We start from the raw sequence: 16488 nt of genomic DNA, 5'->3' as shown, positions 1-16488 counted from the left end.
GAACTATACAAGAATAATATTCTTGAAACGAGCTTTAATACCAAGTGAAGAATGTGAATTTTACCTATTAAGTGTCCCACTATATTGGGTAGTCAAGATTATTATCAAGACTTTATACAGTTGAACGTACATAGAGTTATATTCTCAAGTGATCTAAGAATAGCGATCTAAGTCTTAAACTACCAACGTATAGTTAGGCATAAACAATGCATAAATATGAATCAAACTGAAAATGCATGCAATTAAAGCATAGAAAAACACACATTTTGATAACCTAGTTCGGAGACTCCTTATCCTATGTCTAGGGGGCATTCCAAGAATCGATTGCCCAACTCTGTACAATACATCTAGTGGTCAGCGTGGGTTCGATTCGGGCAACACCCAAATTTTATTTTGAATATCCAAAAATTTTGAGTGATGTTTTTTACACCCGATATCCGAATTAAATTTAATTCATCTACATTCGATTCAGGTGATACTATTTCGAATTAGTTTGGATATGCCCAAAATTTTATTTTTATCAAGTTTGAGTTTTTTAAGGATTTTATTATTTTTGTATTTATATTTTGTATATACTATCAAACTAAAAATAAGACAAACTAGTAATTACTAATTAAGAGACTTTTGAGAATTAATATATTATTAATTATGAAATTCATTTAAACTTAAATATATAATTTATATTATTATATTTATAATAAAATTTCAATTAGTTCGAGTTTCGGTTCGGGTATAGATAAATTTTTAACTCTCAATATTCAAACAATATTTAAATTCAAATATACCAAAATTTGAAATATCTGAACTCATAACTATTTGGAAGTTCACCTAGAATTTTAAAAATTCAATTCGAGTTTCGGGTAGTAGAATAGTTCGGATAATCCAAATTACGCCCATCCTAGGTACAAATCTGAATACAAGCCTCAACAACTCTCTTGCTCCCATCACCAAGTGTCTCAACCACAAGCTCATTTATACCTAAATATTAATTATCTATTAGTAAAATTGCCTAATATACTTATTTTATATTTAAGGTATAATTAATATATATATATATATATATATATATATATATATATATAAATTATTTATTTATTTATTTATTTATACATAAGTTATAATAATATAAGAACATACAGAATAAATTATTATTTCTATTTTTCTGTGTAATTACTATGGTAATTTTATGCTACTGTCTCTCTATATATTTTTAAATTTAAAGAATAAAAGTATAATTACACAATATTTTATTGAGTGATACTTTTGCATTAATCTTATATTCAGATAAATGTACACTTTCAAATATTAAAATGGTTTATAATTTAATTTTTTATTTTATTATCTAATTATATAAAAAAAAATTTTATTCCTGCATCGCATGGGTAAATTGAGAGAGGAGCGAAATTGATTTTTCAAATTGAGTGAGAGGGGGAACGGTCATGGTAGAGGTGGGTAAATTATGCTATGGACCCGAGTCCACCTTGCAAGGTGGACTCGGGTCCATGTTCATAATTTTAGAACGAGTAAATACCAATTTTGGTCCCACGACTATTAGCAAAATCACAATTTTGGTCCACATGTTTCATTTCTACCAATTTTGGTCACACGACTATTGTTTTAGTACCAATTTTCATCCACGACTATTATTTTAGTGCCAAAATTCATCACGCCGGTCACCCATCCGTTTAAAACGTGCAAAAATCTAAAATTGTTAAGCGTATTTTCACCATTTTCAACTTAATATCTTAATTTGAGTATGAATAAATGGATTTAAGTCCTAAAATCGATCAAAATTCGCAGTTTTCCTTCTTATTTTACCTTAATTTGAGGAGGAGAATTGTGAATTGTGATCGATCTTAGGGCTTAAATCTCTTTATTCATGCTCAAATTTGGGATATTGAGTTGAAAAGGACGAAAATACCTTCAAAAATTTTAGATTTTGGCACGTTTTAAACCGATGGGTGACCGGCACGATGAATTTTGGCACTAAAACAGTAGTCGTGGGACCAAAATTGGTACTAAACAATAGTCGTGTGACCAAAATTGGTAGAAATGAAACATGTGGACCAAAATTGTCATTTTGCTAATAGTCGTGGGACCAAAATTGGTATTTGCTCATTTTAGAACTCTATGTTTACAATTTTTAAAAAAATTAAATGTATTTTTTAAAATGTTAATAAATAAATTAGCTTATCCAATGTAGATTTTTATTTTTTATTCCAAGCTAGACAGTTTTCATCGGATTACCATATTATTTGCATATATCATTATTTTACTCTAAGAAGTCTAACTATAACACATTCAAAAATTTAACCAAATTAATTACATAGATAAAATTAAACCCTAAGGATAAATAAAGTATAACCTAAAGAGCCAAAATTTGGCATGTTTAGGTAGAATTATAGCTCTTATAACACATTATACAGTCCAACTGTTAGACAAAAATACACAACAAATAAAACATGCCCACAAATCAAACATCCATGAAATAAAGATAATCTATACACTTAAAAAAAACAGAGTTAATCTATACATACTTGTTTTAGAAATATCTTATAATTCATGAAGTACTAAGGTTCTGGATATTTTACTCCAGTAATTCTAAAATAAAGCACTAAAAACTATAGTTCTAGATAATATACTTCATTAGTGATGTAAAATAAGTATAAAAATTTACAATAACAATATATAATATACTACCAACGTCGTATACAAAAAGGTTTTCAATAATGTTTAATTCAAAACAGTTACATTGATATACTATTATGTTTTTTTTTTATACAAAGATGAAAGCATTGCTATATATTTACATAGAAAATATATCATCTGTATAAATAATTTCTATAACTGAGTTGCTGGACAACGAGATAATTAGCCCAACTAATACAAATCATAAATATTGATATATAAAATGTCTAAAGTTTCAGCACCGGATGCATATATATACACACATTGACTATTAATTGGGCAACTATATATATATTTACTCAAATTCAAGTAATGATAACATCAGAAAACATAATCAATCAAACTCAATTCTTCAATTGTACTATATAATATTCGATATTACAATTTACATAATTGTATATCGATCTAAATATTCTTAACGTATTATAGCAAATCCATTCCGTGCAACGCACGGGTGAAAATAATAATAATAATAATAATAATAATAATAACAACAACAACAACAACAACGAGAACTTTTTTACTATTACTTACAGTTTCATCCTCATGGACGATGAGCATATACTTTTTCTCAGGCGTTCTAATAGCGTTTTTTGGTTCGTTTTTCTTAATGACATGAACTGTACAATTTCAGCCCACAGTTTGTGTGTCGAGATCAATTAACTTTACTACATTATATTTGTCATGACTAATATCTTTGTGCCATGAGAAATATGAATGGGAACCACAACATTACATGCAAAGATACAAGTATAGATGAACAGATTATACAATAAATATATTTACATAACGATATGAGAACCACAACATTATATACAAGGATACAAATATAGATAAACAAATTATACAATAGATATATTTACATAAAGATATTGAAGTTATACTAATTAATGAGTATATCATCATTGATTTAAAAAAAAAAAAACTGTAATCATTATGAGTACAAATACAAATAATAGAATTAGCATAATAATATTTTGACAATCATACCTATACAATGTTAAGTAGATGTTAGGTTTAGTTTTGGGTGAATACCAGTGAGAAGGGGAGGGGAGGGGTTTATACTGTTATTTTGTGTAAAAATAATGTTTTAATTAGGAATCTATACAAAATTGTATTATAGAATCCTATTAAGACTTCAATATTCTAATTTTAAGTTAGGAATCTATACAGAATTGTATTATAGAATATTGCCAATTTGTTTGAAAACTACAATAAATAAACAAATTGCCCTAAAAAATTTAATGTTAAACTTCTGTTATATTTAACGGAAAAAATTTGGTAAAATTATAAATAATTAAGATAGATTAGGAATTTAATTGGAGATTACACAATACGAAGAACATAAAGTACGATATGTTATAGCAAACTATTATACTAACATTTTTTTTAGTTCCAGTTAGGAGTTGACTCTTATTATAAGTGGAGATATCCGGAGCCTTGTTAGCGACATCTAATTATTATTGTTAAGGGACAAAATACCAGCCCAGGAGTTATTCATAAAAAAACAATATATGGACACTCTAAACTTGTTTAGAGATAAGCAGATTTACCGTTTATTTTTTCTGGACAAGAAAAATTACAACATTTTAAGCACTCATTTTCTTAGTACACAGCATTTGTTCAGCACTTATTCAAAATTTGATACTCACAAAATCATACATTTAAGCAGAGATGTCGATGGCTTTGATTTCAGGTTTTTTAACTTCCACTTTGGGAACAGTAACAGTGAGCACTCCATTCTCCATAGAAGCTTTCACCTCATCCATCTTCGCATTCTCCGGCAGCCGGAATCTCCTTAGGAACTTACCGCTGCTCCGCTCCACACGGTGCCATTTGTCGTTCTTCTCCTCCTGCTCTCTGCTCCTCTCTCCGCTGATCTGCAAAACTCTCCCTTCTTCAACTTCCACCTTCACCTCCTCCTTCTTCAGCCCCGGCAGATCTGCTTTGAATATGTGAGCCTCCGGCGTCTCCTTCCAGTCAATACGCGCGTTGGCGAAGGCCGATGCATCCCCCGCCGAGGCGCCGGGGGCATTTGCGACGGCGCTTGAAAACGGGAACCCTTGGTAAGGATCCCACAGGTCTAGAGAGAAGGGATCGAAGATGTTGCTCCGGCGAGTTCCAAAGATGCTTGGAATCAAAGACATTTTCTTGAATGAATGAGCTGAGAATTCTTCTGGTTATAGCTGACTGAGAGTATGACGAGCTGAGGAATGCTTAATTTGAACTTGTTCACTTTCGATGCGAAAATGAGGAGCATATATAATCGGTGTTTATATATGAGAGAAGATTTTTTTATTTTTTTTTTTGAGAATATATATGAGAGAAGATAAAGCTGGAACATTCATGAATCATCTATGTGAAGTTTGAACTGGAGGTTCTACAATTCCATGTCCATCATTCTGCAATGTTCTACTATGTTCTTGAATCTTGAATCAGAATATCAGAAGATGGAACATGGGCCAACATTACATTAAGATTTTGAGAGTGGTCGATTTGGGCTTTTCCGGCACAATTGTCTGCGCTCTATAGCCCGGCAATTTATTGTGGATAATTATTATATGGATCACGGTTCAGTGTTATTTGGACTATAAAAAATAATTTATAATATACTAAAAATATATTATTTGTGTACTAACAGTATATTATATAAAATAATGTAATTTTAAATGATGTTTTTTAATATAAGATACATTTTTAATATATTAAAAATATAATATTTGTGAACTAAATATACATTATTTGATAGCGTACAAAATAATGTAATTTCAGTACTCTAATAATATACTTTCAAATAATGTAATTTATATACACAAATAATATACTTTTTATTAGTTGTGCGGGTCATGATTTACGTAATAATGATTGATTATTGTGTGGACCATAGTTACATAATGCTATATAAACCATAAAAAAAAAATTATTAATACACCTCCCTTAGTATACTAAGGGATGTGTATTCAATCATAAAAAAAAAATTTGAATACACCTCCCTTAGTAATTATTAATACACCTCCCTTAGTATACTAAGGGATGTGTATTCAATCATAAAAAAAAAATTGAATACACCTCCCTTAGTATACTAAGGGAGGTGTATTCAATCAACACTTCTATAAATTTTTAACAACTTTAAAAGTTTGATCGTATTCGATTTAGACTTTAAAAGTCTATCAATTTTCAATTCATACTTTTAAAGAGTCTTTAAAAGTATACTACTATTTAAGATAATTTAAGTTTTTATAACGCCTTTAAAAGTCTACAAGTATTCAAAAATTTATTAACTTTTAAGGACTCTATCATAATAGAATATCTGTAAACTTTTACTTCACAAATATAAATAGTTGGAATCTAACCCTTTAACCACAAACTTTTCAACGTGTGGTACATATGTTTTTCTCTATCTAAACCGGACAAACTTTTCATCTTTTCTTGTCAAATTTTACATTACGTTTTAAAACATTCAGAAATACTCATATACCTTTGATTTTTTTTTCTTTTTATTTTTACACATATCTATAAAAAAAGCATAGCTAATATTTTATTATTGTTGCAAACAACAACTAAATTTTGTTACTGTTTATACTCATTTGGTCTTATACTAGTTGATTTTTCGTACTTATTATTAGACTCATCTAATGTTTATTAAGTTCATATTTAATTAGAATAGGTATACGTACTAGTTTTATCACTTTCACTAACTTAACAATTTCAATTTAGATGGCGGCATGACGCTTGATAGCCAAGATCAAATTTTCTAGGGAATTTAAGGGGTGAATAAATAATTTTTTTGACTTAAAAGAAAGTTTGTATCAACAAAAAATACGATTCTCTATTATTAAGGAAAGTAAGTCTAGCTTAGGGATAGGATTATTTTTTCCGAGTGATTGAGAATGTATAAAATTTATAGAGCATTATTGTTACTGAAGAATTTTCTTATATTTGCTACATACATGTTTTATCGTGGGTATGTATATATAGTTGTTAACAATTTTGAGTGTCATACATACATACATAAAAATATATTACATACTATAAAAGTTTTTGTAACAAATTGTAAATAATGTAGTATTAATAGAAGTTATGAAATGTTTGTAAGAATGTATTCAATTTAGAGTTTTAATGGCTTTTGTAGACTTTTTAATATGAAAAAATTTATAAAATATGTGTCTTACAAACTTTTATAGACTCATACAAAGTTTATGAAAGTCTAAAAGATTCTAGGTAAATATAGAAAGATTCTATGAAAATCATTTAAAATCTATCACTTTAAAACTGTTTGAAAGTCTTGATTGAATACATCCCCCACCCCCCTAAAAGTATATTATTTGTGTAAAGAATGTACATTATAAAAAATAATGTATTTTTTGTACTCAGTAGTGTATTTTCCTTGAATACAAGGTACATTTTTAATATATAAAACATATATTATTTGATAAATAAAAAATAATGTACTTTCAGTACTCAAATAATGAACTTTCAAATTAATAACGTACACGTGTACACAAATAATATACTTTTTTTTTTATTTATGATTCACACATATATATTGACCATGATCTACATAATAATGAGTCCTATAACCCAAGGGAGTGACTTTTTTTATTGCAATCTACAAACATTTTTTTAAAATTTAAAACAAAATATTTCTCCTTTTTAAAAAGGAAAGTGTAATTAATCTTTTTAAAAGTTTTTAAATGATGTTTAGTCAATTAGTAATATCTTTTTCTATTAGGATCTTTTTATATTTTCAATCAATTAGTACGTAATATCAGTTTTCTTTTCCATTTTATCTTTGCTATTGTTTGGACGAAATTTTTACAAAAGATGATTTTATTTTTATTAATAGTAGAATAGATAAGTATTCTAAGTCAAGGACCTTGTGGTCCAGTGGCATCAAACCCTTTCCTTTTATTCTCAAAATTTAATAAATAAAATATTATTACTAATAAAACTTTATTAATTTGTTTATCAATTAATTAATAATATTAGATTAGGCAAAAAAAATGAAGGAAGATTTTACTTTTATTAATAGTATATTATTCAGGTAAATAGAAAAATTTGCCGGGAAAGGACTAACGCAGACAATTGGGCCAGAAAAGCCTAAATTATATTCGAAATAATAATGTCAACCGAAGTTCCATCATTTGAAATTCTGTTTCAAGAACATAGTAGAACAATGCAGAAGGATGGAAATGGAACATTGTAGAACCTTCGGTTAAGGTTGCTTCATGAATGTTCCGACATCATCTTCTCTCATATATAAACACCCTTTGTGTTCCTCCATTTATGCATCGAAACTGAAAAATTCAAGCAAAGCATTCCTCAGCTCGTTGTACTATCATTCAGCTATTAGCAGAAGAATTCTCAGCTCCATTCAATCAAGAAAATGTCTTTGATTCCAAGCATCTTTGGAGCTCGCCGGAGCAACATCTTCGACCCCTTCTCTCTAGACCTGTGGGATCCTTTCGAAGGGTTCCCGTTTTCGAGCGCCGTCGCCAATGCCCCCGGCGGTTCGGAGGGGGAAACATCGGCCTTCGCCAACGCGCGTATTGACTGGAAGGAGACGCCGGAGGCTCACGTGTTCAAGGCAGATCTGCCGGGGCTGAAGAAGGAGGAGGTGAAGGTGGAAGTGGAGGAAGGGAGAGTTTTGCAGATCAGCGGAGAGAGGAGCAGAGAGCAGGAGGAGAAGAATGATAAGTGGCACCGTGTGGAGCGGAGCAGCGGTAAGTTCCTAAGGAGATTCCGGCTGCCGGAGAATGTGAAGATGGATGAGGTGAAAGCTTCGATGGAGAATGGAGTGCTCACTGTCACTGTTCCCAAAGTGGAAGCTAAGAAACCTGAAATCAAAGCCATTGACATCTCTGCTTGAGCGTCTGATTTAGTGTTTATGAAATTTGGAATGAAGTGCTCAACAAATGCTATGTATTAATAAAATGAATGCTGAAAATGTTGTAATTTTTCTTGTAAAAAAAAAATACGAAAGAACTGTTCATTTGTAAACAAGTATCGTGTGTCTGATCTGTTGGATTTTTCAGTATAATATATTTTTTTAAAAAAAAAGTATAATATATATTATATATTAATGTTTTAATTATGGGGGTGCAAGTTCATTAAGTTTGTTTACTTAAAGTGATTAAAGTTTGTTCGTACTCAATCATTATATTAGATATAATACCTTAAAAGCAATGGTATTTATATTTCTCATAATAATATCATCAATATATTTGATAGGAAATATATTCTGAGTATACGACTCTAAATATTTTATATGGTATACGAGTATATTAGATATAATACCTTAAGCAATGGTATTTATATTTCTCATAATAATATCAATATATTTGATAAGAAATATACTCTGAGTATACGATTCTAAATATTTTATACGATATACGAGTATATGTATGAGCCTATAAAAAGGTTAACGAAGACTTTTGGGCTTTTTCCTCTCTTTTCACTTTTCATGCTCTCTCTAGACAAGATCTTAAAAGCAATGATCTCTCTTCTCTCTAAAATCATTTAAAAACAATGAATAAAAGAGCTACTTTAGATTAAATCTTTTTATCTATTTTCATGCTATACATTTATCATTATACATATAGCGTATGCAAGACAATTTAGTTATATCAATACTATTTAAGATTTTTAGTCAAGTATATATGAAACAAAACTACTAACATTACGTTATTTTAATTAGGTTGTTATATTTATATCTAACACGGTGATGTATATATTATTTAATATAAATTAACCTTGGATTGATATTAGGTTGTTACATTTATATCTAACACAGTGGTCTATATATTATTTGATATAAATTACCCTTGGATTGGTATTTTGTCCTTAATATCTCTTTAATATCTTCACGTCGCTCGAGACTAATGGAACCAAACCAATAGATTTCATATAATTGGGGACAAATTGCCATAACATCCAATTCCCACTACAAATAAGTAATTTAATAGTTTTAAGTAAATATAATATATAATAGAAGTATATTATATATAAGCTATTGTATTTAAAACGTAATTAATACGGAGTATTAAATAGAAAAGTAAAAAAGTTAAGGTAAAAAGTTGTGTGAGACAGTCTCACAAATCCTTATCCGTAAGACGAGTCTGGCCAAGATGAAAATGTAATACATATACTGAAAAATTTAAATCAATTTATTGGGTTATTTGGATGTTTGATCTTCTTTGTCAACAAATCCTTTCTAAATAGTTAATATGATTAAATTCAATCTGTTTTTTTTTTTTCCATGTTATTAACATAATACTTGGTAAATAAATATATAACATTATTGTGTAGTATAACTTTGATATTTAATTACAAGATAGTATAAAAAGAAAACAATAAACAATGCATGTAGTGGATATAATTAATTAATAAATTTGAAAGTAATGAATCTTTGCATTGTAGAAAATATAAACAATATAACTAATGAAATTATATCTCTTTTTAAATTTTTTATAATGAATTTTTTTTAATAAAGACATTATAGATATCGAATTATAAATTAAAGAAATGCATATATATATATTTGTTTGTTGTAACTACTAATTTATTTAATTTAATAAGATTAATAAAGTGAGATACTTACTTTTGAATAATATACTCTAACATATTCGTAGTATATGTTCAACAATATGACAACTTTATTTGGGTTGAGGTTCGAACTTGAGACCTTTCTTATAGAAATTAATGGGTAAGTTAAAAGTTTACGGAATATTAACGGAGAAGATAATATTTAATGGACAATTTAGTAGATAATCATATAATTAAGGATAAATTAAAAAATCTCAAGGAAAAATATAAATATAAACAATCTAAACCAACAATTTGATTTAATAATTTCACTGTCATTTTTTCTACCAATATTATAGGCTTAACTTTTTTTGGCTCTTATTAATACAGTAGATAATGCATTTTTTACTTATGGCCCACAAAACAATGATTGTAAATTATTAATTGAAAATACAAAATGTTTTAACTATAGATGCATAATTTTTTATGGTTGTTATGCCATGGACCTGGGTCCACCTTGCAAGGTGGATCTGGGTTAATGTTTACAATTTTAAAACTCTATACTCATAGTTTTATAATTTTATATTCACAATTTCATAATTCTATATTCAACAATATAACACAATTTTTGAATCTATATAACAAAATTGTGTTAAAAATTGTGAGTATTGAGTAATGTAATTTTGTATATTGAGATCTAAAATTGTGAATATATAATTCTAAAATTGTGAACATAGAGTTCTAAAATTGTGAACATGAACTCGAGTCCACTTTGCAAGGTGGATCCGAGATCCGAGTCCTAGCATAATTTGCCAATTTTTTAGATCAGAATTTTCAATTTAATATGAACTTTGGTTTATGGTATAACAATTGTAAAAAAGACACTCTCTTAGGCTTTACATTGTAGACAATTAGGCCCAATTGGAAAAGCCTAAATCACTCTCAAATAGTGATTAGGCTATGTTTGGTTAGCAGCTTATTCGCAAAAATTTAGTGGATTTGACCATCTTTAACGGTTTGACCAAGTCAAACCGCTAAAGATAGTGTTTGGTTAACAGCGATTTGGAGCAGCGGTCAAGTCAAACCGCTAAAGATGGTGTTTGGTTAACAGCAATTTGGAGCAACGATTTGCTCCAAACCGCTGAAATCCCAAACGCTACTAATAGCAGCGTTTGGGATTGACATTTTGAGGAAGATTAATTTCTTTCCCAAAACACCCTCCCCTTTAGTATAAAGAAGCCTCAGACTTCTCTTTCTCTTGCCCATCCAATGTGGGATGGGCAAGAGAAGAATATGGGGCGTTGAACTCCCTTTTAAAAGGGAGCTCAACCCCCCTTCTTTTATAAACTTACGATGTGAGATCTTTTGATCCCAAATCTTTACAGTTTATTTTTTTCTTTTTCTTTTGTTTAATTATTATTATTATTATATTATTATTATTATTACTATTATTATTATTATTATTATAGAGTATATTTGGTCATTTTACATTTTAACCGCTAATCTAAACAGCTAATTTAACTAAACATCTTTTTACAAATCGCTGATACATTCCGCTGGTCAAACCTTCTAATACAATCCACTGTTTGATAACCCCTAACACAACCCGATAATGTCGGCCCAGTTTCATCATCTGATATCTGATATTCATATAAGAACATTGCAAAGGATGAAATGGAAGATTGTAGAACCTGCTCACCTGCAGTTCGCACTTCACCCCGATGCTTCATGAATGTTCTAGCTTTATCATCTCTCATATATAAACACCGTTTATGCTTCTCTATTTTCGCATCGAAAGTGAACAAGTTCAAGCATTCCTCATTGTATTCACAGTCAGCTATTGCTAGAAGATTTCTGCTCTCATTCAATCAATCAAGGAAATGTCTTTGATTCCAAGCATCTTTGGAGCTCGCCGAAGCAACATCTTCGATCCCTTCTCTCTAGACCTGTGGGATCCTTTCCAAGGGTTCCCGTTTTCCAGCGCCGTCGCCAATGCCCCCGGCGGCTCGGCGGGGGAAACATCGGCCTTCGCCAACGCGCGTATTGACTGGAAGGAGACACCGGAGGCTCACGTATTCAAGGCGGATCTGCCGGGGCTGAAGAAGGAGGAGGTGAAGGTGGAAGTTGAGGAAGGGAGGGTTTTGCAGATCAGCGGAGAGAGGAGCAGAGAGCAGGAGGAAAAGAACGACAAATGGCACCGTGTGGAGCGGAGCAGCGGTAAGTTCCTGAGGAGGTTCCGGCTGCCGGAGAATGCGAAGATGGATGAGGTGAAAGCTTCGATGGAGAATGGAGTGCTCACTGTCACTGTTCCCAAAATGGAAGTTAAGAAACCTGAAATCAAAGCCATTGACATCTCTGCTTAAATGTCTGATTTCGTGTGTATGAAATTTAGAATCAAGTGCTGAACAAATGTTGTGTATTAAGAAAATGAGTGCTTAAAATGTAATAATATATTTTGTATTAATATTATTATAAATAATATATTTTGTACTACATCTGTCCCATTTTACCTGTCTTATTTATTATTCATTACTCAAATTAACTCTTTATTCATTGCTTATTTTTTTTAGTAATTTTTTATTATTTTTAAATTTAATTTTTTGTGTTTAAAACTATTTTTAATGTAGTTTCTAAATATATAAATTTTATATATTAATGCTAAACTTAATATTATTAAAAATTAGATTAAAAATAACTTCAGTCAAGCCTCGTTAAACGAATGAGACAACCATTTTGGAACGGAGATAGTAATATATTGTGAACTATTTATTACAAAATCCAACAGACACAAATAAATAGTAGTACTCTTCAAAAAAAAAAAAAAAAAAAACCTAGAGTCAAGTATACCTCTGTAAAACTTTTAAAATGAATTGCACTCAGAACTAGAAACCAGAAGCACAAGGGAGAGGAAGTGCTCACACAGATCACAATGGTAAAAGCCCAGTACAAATTAAACTATCAAATATATAGATAGCTAAACTAAAACTATTCTTTGATGCTTTTTATTTTAATTGTCCTATGCATACATCAACAAGATCATTTCAATCCCAGATTATACAAGTTCCAATCGAGAAAGGAGGTTGTTAACAAGATATAGAAATACTATGTACCTTGGATCAAAAGAAATGCATACTCGTGAAAAGCTAGATTATACAAGTGAGGAAGGAATTGTTAACAATAAACAGAAATACTTGTTGGTCCCAAGGGGATGGGGTACAAGTCTAGAGGGGGGGTGAATAGACTTGTATAAGATTTTGCAAATCTTTTCGACCTCTCGTGTGTATTGAACTTAGGATGTTTAGGTTCGATACCTCACGAGGTGAAGACAAAGTTTTATGCGCAGCGGAAATATTATCCCCTTTTTAGTTAGCACGAGTTTGGGTAAGTTCGAGAGGTGTGATTATATGCAGTGCAATCGAGAAGTTAGCGAGAGGTAAAACAGAAAGTAAATGCAAGAGAGATTTTTAAGTGGTTCGGCCAACCCGCCTACTTCCACTCTTCTTCCAGAAACTCCCTGGAAGGATTGCACTAAAAACTTCCCTTTCTAGTACAATAACGAGCGCTTGAGCTTTGATCACCAAGCCCGCCTCAAGCCTCAAGCGAGCAACCTTCAAGGTTCAACAAGTTACTCCACCTCTCGAGCACTTGACCTTTGATCACCAAGCCCGCGTCAAGCCTCAGGTTTCTTTCGCTCGGACAGCAGCCAGGTTACTCCGCCTCTCCTCAGGTTTTTCTCCCCGCTTCCAGTTACTCCACCTCTCGAGCACTTGACCTTTGATCACCAAGCCCGCGTCAAGCCTCAGGTTTCTTTCGCTCGGACAGCAGCCAGGATACTCCACCTCCCTTGCTTAATCCAAAGCAAGACGTTGTTGATAGTCACAGTTGAATGTAACAATCTCCAATCTGACCACAAGCTATCGTTGGATCAACTTTGATGTAGAGCAGCTTTGGTCACCTTCTGGATGTATGACAGTTTAGCTTTGTAACTCTCTTCGAACACTAAGATGTGTTCTCTCGCTGTATTGAATATCAGGATGATATTCCAAGTTAAGCACTTTGCACTGGAACGTTTTTATCAGACACCTCTTGTTAACCTCTTTCGCTTGAACTCTCTTTTTCTTCTGTGTCTTTACGTCCTTATATATGAGAGTAGAAGAATAGTTCCGTTGGAGGGAAAACTATTCCGTTTGAAATTGGTCTCCCATGCCGAACATGGGTCTTTGCACAATTTCAGCATTTTTCATGGAGTAGTGGTCTTGTAACTTGAGCCTTTTGTTTTGTAGTGAATATTCCATATTCCACTTTCTTGAGTTTATGTTTCGCTTGCTTCTTTTGGATAAAGTTACTCTTTTTATGTTCCCATCATTCCTTGTTTGGGGAATCTGACCACTTCAGGATTGGTGCACTTCTTGACCGTTTGTGGTGGAGGTCTGACGTGTCATCCACTTCCGTCCATTTGACACCTCCTGCTCAGCACCTCTTCAATATTTTATCTCCATGATATTCTTCTTCTCCAGACTTAGAGTATTTTATCTGCACATGTTGACCAACATTCAGCCTCTTGGAGAAGTGCCGGTTTATCGAGACCATAAAAGATGTCTCGACCACTTGAAGTTTCAATCCCATGTATCGAGAGGTCTTTCTCTCGAATATTCTTTACGTCTCGAACTCGATAGGTATATCGAGAGGTCCTTACCTCTCGAACTTGGCTTGTGTCTCGAGACTTAGTTGATGTCTCGTAGACCCTTATTCCTCCAGAGTTGTCTCGTGCCTGCTTCTGATCTATCTGTTTGCTTACAACACGAAAACTTCTAAGTTGTTCAAACAAGTTTACCTTAAGCTTAAATATTTCCCGAGTTGAGCTCAAATTACCCGGTTGTATTTTCGCTCTTAGTTTACTTATCGAACTTACATTGTTTTGCCTATGTATCGAGACTTGGGGATTCTTACTTAACAGTTGGTATCATCAAAACCTATTACATGATGTTCCTAACAATACTATGTACCTTCGATCAAAAGAAATACATTGTAACACCCCGGCTCGGCTATACCGTACATCCGGAGTAGTTATCGCCACACCTAGATTGAACCCTGTCAGGTCAAGAAAGAGTCCGCTCTAGATGCACAGGGTAAAGAAGGAATCTGATTTACACATTTTCTACCCGACATAATTATATATATATTGCAGCAGAAAGAAACAAAAGGTAGCTAGGTTAGCTACGAATATATACAGAGATTGACCTATGGGGTCAAAAACATAGAAGTTCATGTCGGTTACAACTTTACTAGCCAAACTAATACTACTGTGGCTACAAAAGATATTCACACAAAAAGAGTTGTTCTAGACTTTCCACCAAAACACGTCATCTACTCTAGAGGACGGTACACCGGTCCTGCGTACGTCCCCCATACTAAGTGCCACTCACCTGCAAACCAAGTGAGGTGATCTAGGAAGTGGCACGGGACGACAACCATGGACCACTCGTCCCAAAACTCCGGAGGACTAGGGTCCCACGGGTAGGGATAAAAAAAACAACAAATACCAGGGGATTACTCCCCTCTAACACTTCCATGGGGTAGAATCCATGCCTAGCTTGGACTCTATCAAGAAAACTCGGCGGTCTACTGGGGACAGGAGTGTAGGCGGGTGCAGTAGGATAGGCTAGAGGAGGAGTATACGTCGGAGAGGGAGGAGCAGGAGCGTAACCGGGAGCGTAGGGGTCATCGCCTAACAGGAACTGTTCATAATCATCGTACTCCATTATTGGGAACATAAACTCGGATGAGCTCCCAGAGCTCATCGGGCTACATGAGTCCACACTAGACAACATCTGTTAAATAAAAGCACATTGAAGTGTAGTTAGCACGACGGCTAAGTAAGAAAATCCATGGTCACTCAAAATTCAACAAAGGTTTTTCAAAACAAATATGTAAGAATTTTGTAACTTTACCCATTTGTTGAGATTTCACCTATAAATAAGTTAACAACGAAGACTTGCACAAAAAGAGATTAGTGAACCAATATCAACCTTTCATTTTGGATACAATCATCTCTTCTTAGTGTCAATACAGAATAACTCTTTCTTACTTTTAAATCTTCCTTAGTTTCATATTAGCAAGCGTGAGGCCTTTGGAGTGTTCTCTTAACTCCATCTTTGACCACTTGGATCATCGAACTCGGGTTCAGTGGTCGTCCCCCGGTCTAACACTGCTCCCCTGGACGTAAGGTTCGTTAAAATGATTCCTAGCTGGCCTAGCCAGGTCCGTTAAAACGAC

The 16488-nt window shown here is 32.3% G+C and overlaps 3 protein-coding genes across 3 annotated transcripts; 2 read left to right on the top strand and 1 right to left on the bottom strand.

Moving 5' to 3' along the window:
* Positions 1–4217: 4217 nt before the first annotated feature.
* On the bottom strand, positions 4218–4991 carry LOC115995697 (17.6 kDa class I heat shock protein 3-like). The gene has a single exon (XM_031234800.1). It carries the CDS (start codon positions 4833–4835, stop codon positions 4353–4355), a length of 483 nt encoding a protein of 160 aa, XP_031090660.1. The 5' UTR covers positions 4836–4991; the 3' UTR covers positions 4218–4352.
* A 3011-nt stretch (positions 4992–8002) lies between these two features.
* Positions 8003–8691, top strand: LOC115995695 (17.8 kDa class I heat shock protein-like). The gene has a single exon (XM_031234799.1). The coding sequence runs from the start codon at positions 8075–8077 to the stop codon at positions 8555–8557; it is 483 nt and encodes a 160-aa protein (XP_031090659.1). The 5' UTR covers positions 8003–8074; the 3' UTR covers positions 8558–8691.
* A 3323-nt stretch (positions 8692–12014) lies between these two features.
* Positions 12015–12599, top strand: LOC115997171 (17.8 kDa class I heat shock protein-like). Its single transcript, XM_031236678.1, has one exon. The coding sequence runs from the start codon at positions 12093–12095 to the stop codon at positions 12573–12575; it is 483 nt and encodes a 160-aa protein (XP_031092538.1). The 5' UTR covers positions 12015–12092; the 3' UTR covers positions 12576–12599.
* Positions 12600–16488: the final 3889 nt, after the last annotated feature.

Source organism: Ipomoea triloba, chromosome 11 (genome assembly GCF_003576645.1).
Source record: "Ipomoea triloba cultivar NCNSP0323 chromosome 11, ASM357664v1".
NCBI classification, from domain to species: domain Eukaryota; kingdom Viridiplantae; phylum Streptophyta; class Magnoliopsida; order Solanales; family Convolvulaceae; genus Ipomoea; species Ipomoea triloba.
This window is presented reverse-complemented; position numbering and strand designations above follow the sequence as displayed.

What these genes read in the sequence shown, in the direction of transcription:
- LOC115995697 (XM_031234800.1), bottom strand. Translation starts at nt 4,835, where the DNA reads ATGTCTTTGATTCCAAGCATCTTTGGAACTCGCCGGAGCAACATCTTC.
- LOC115995695 (XM_031234799.1), top strand. Translation starts at nt 8,075, where the DNA reads ATGTCTTTGATTCCAAGCATCTTTGGAGCTCGCCGGAGCAACATCTTC.
- LOC115997171 (XM_031236678.1), top strand. Translation starts at nt 12,093, where the DNA reads ATGTCTTTGATTCCAAGCATCTTTGGAGCTCGCCGAAGCAACATCTTC.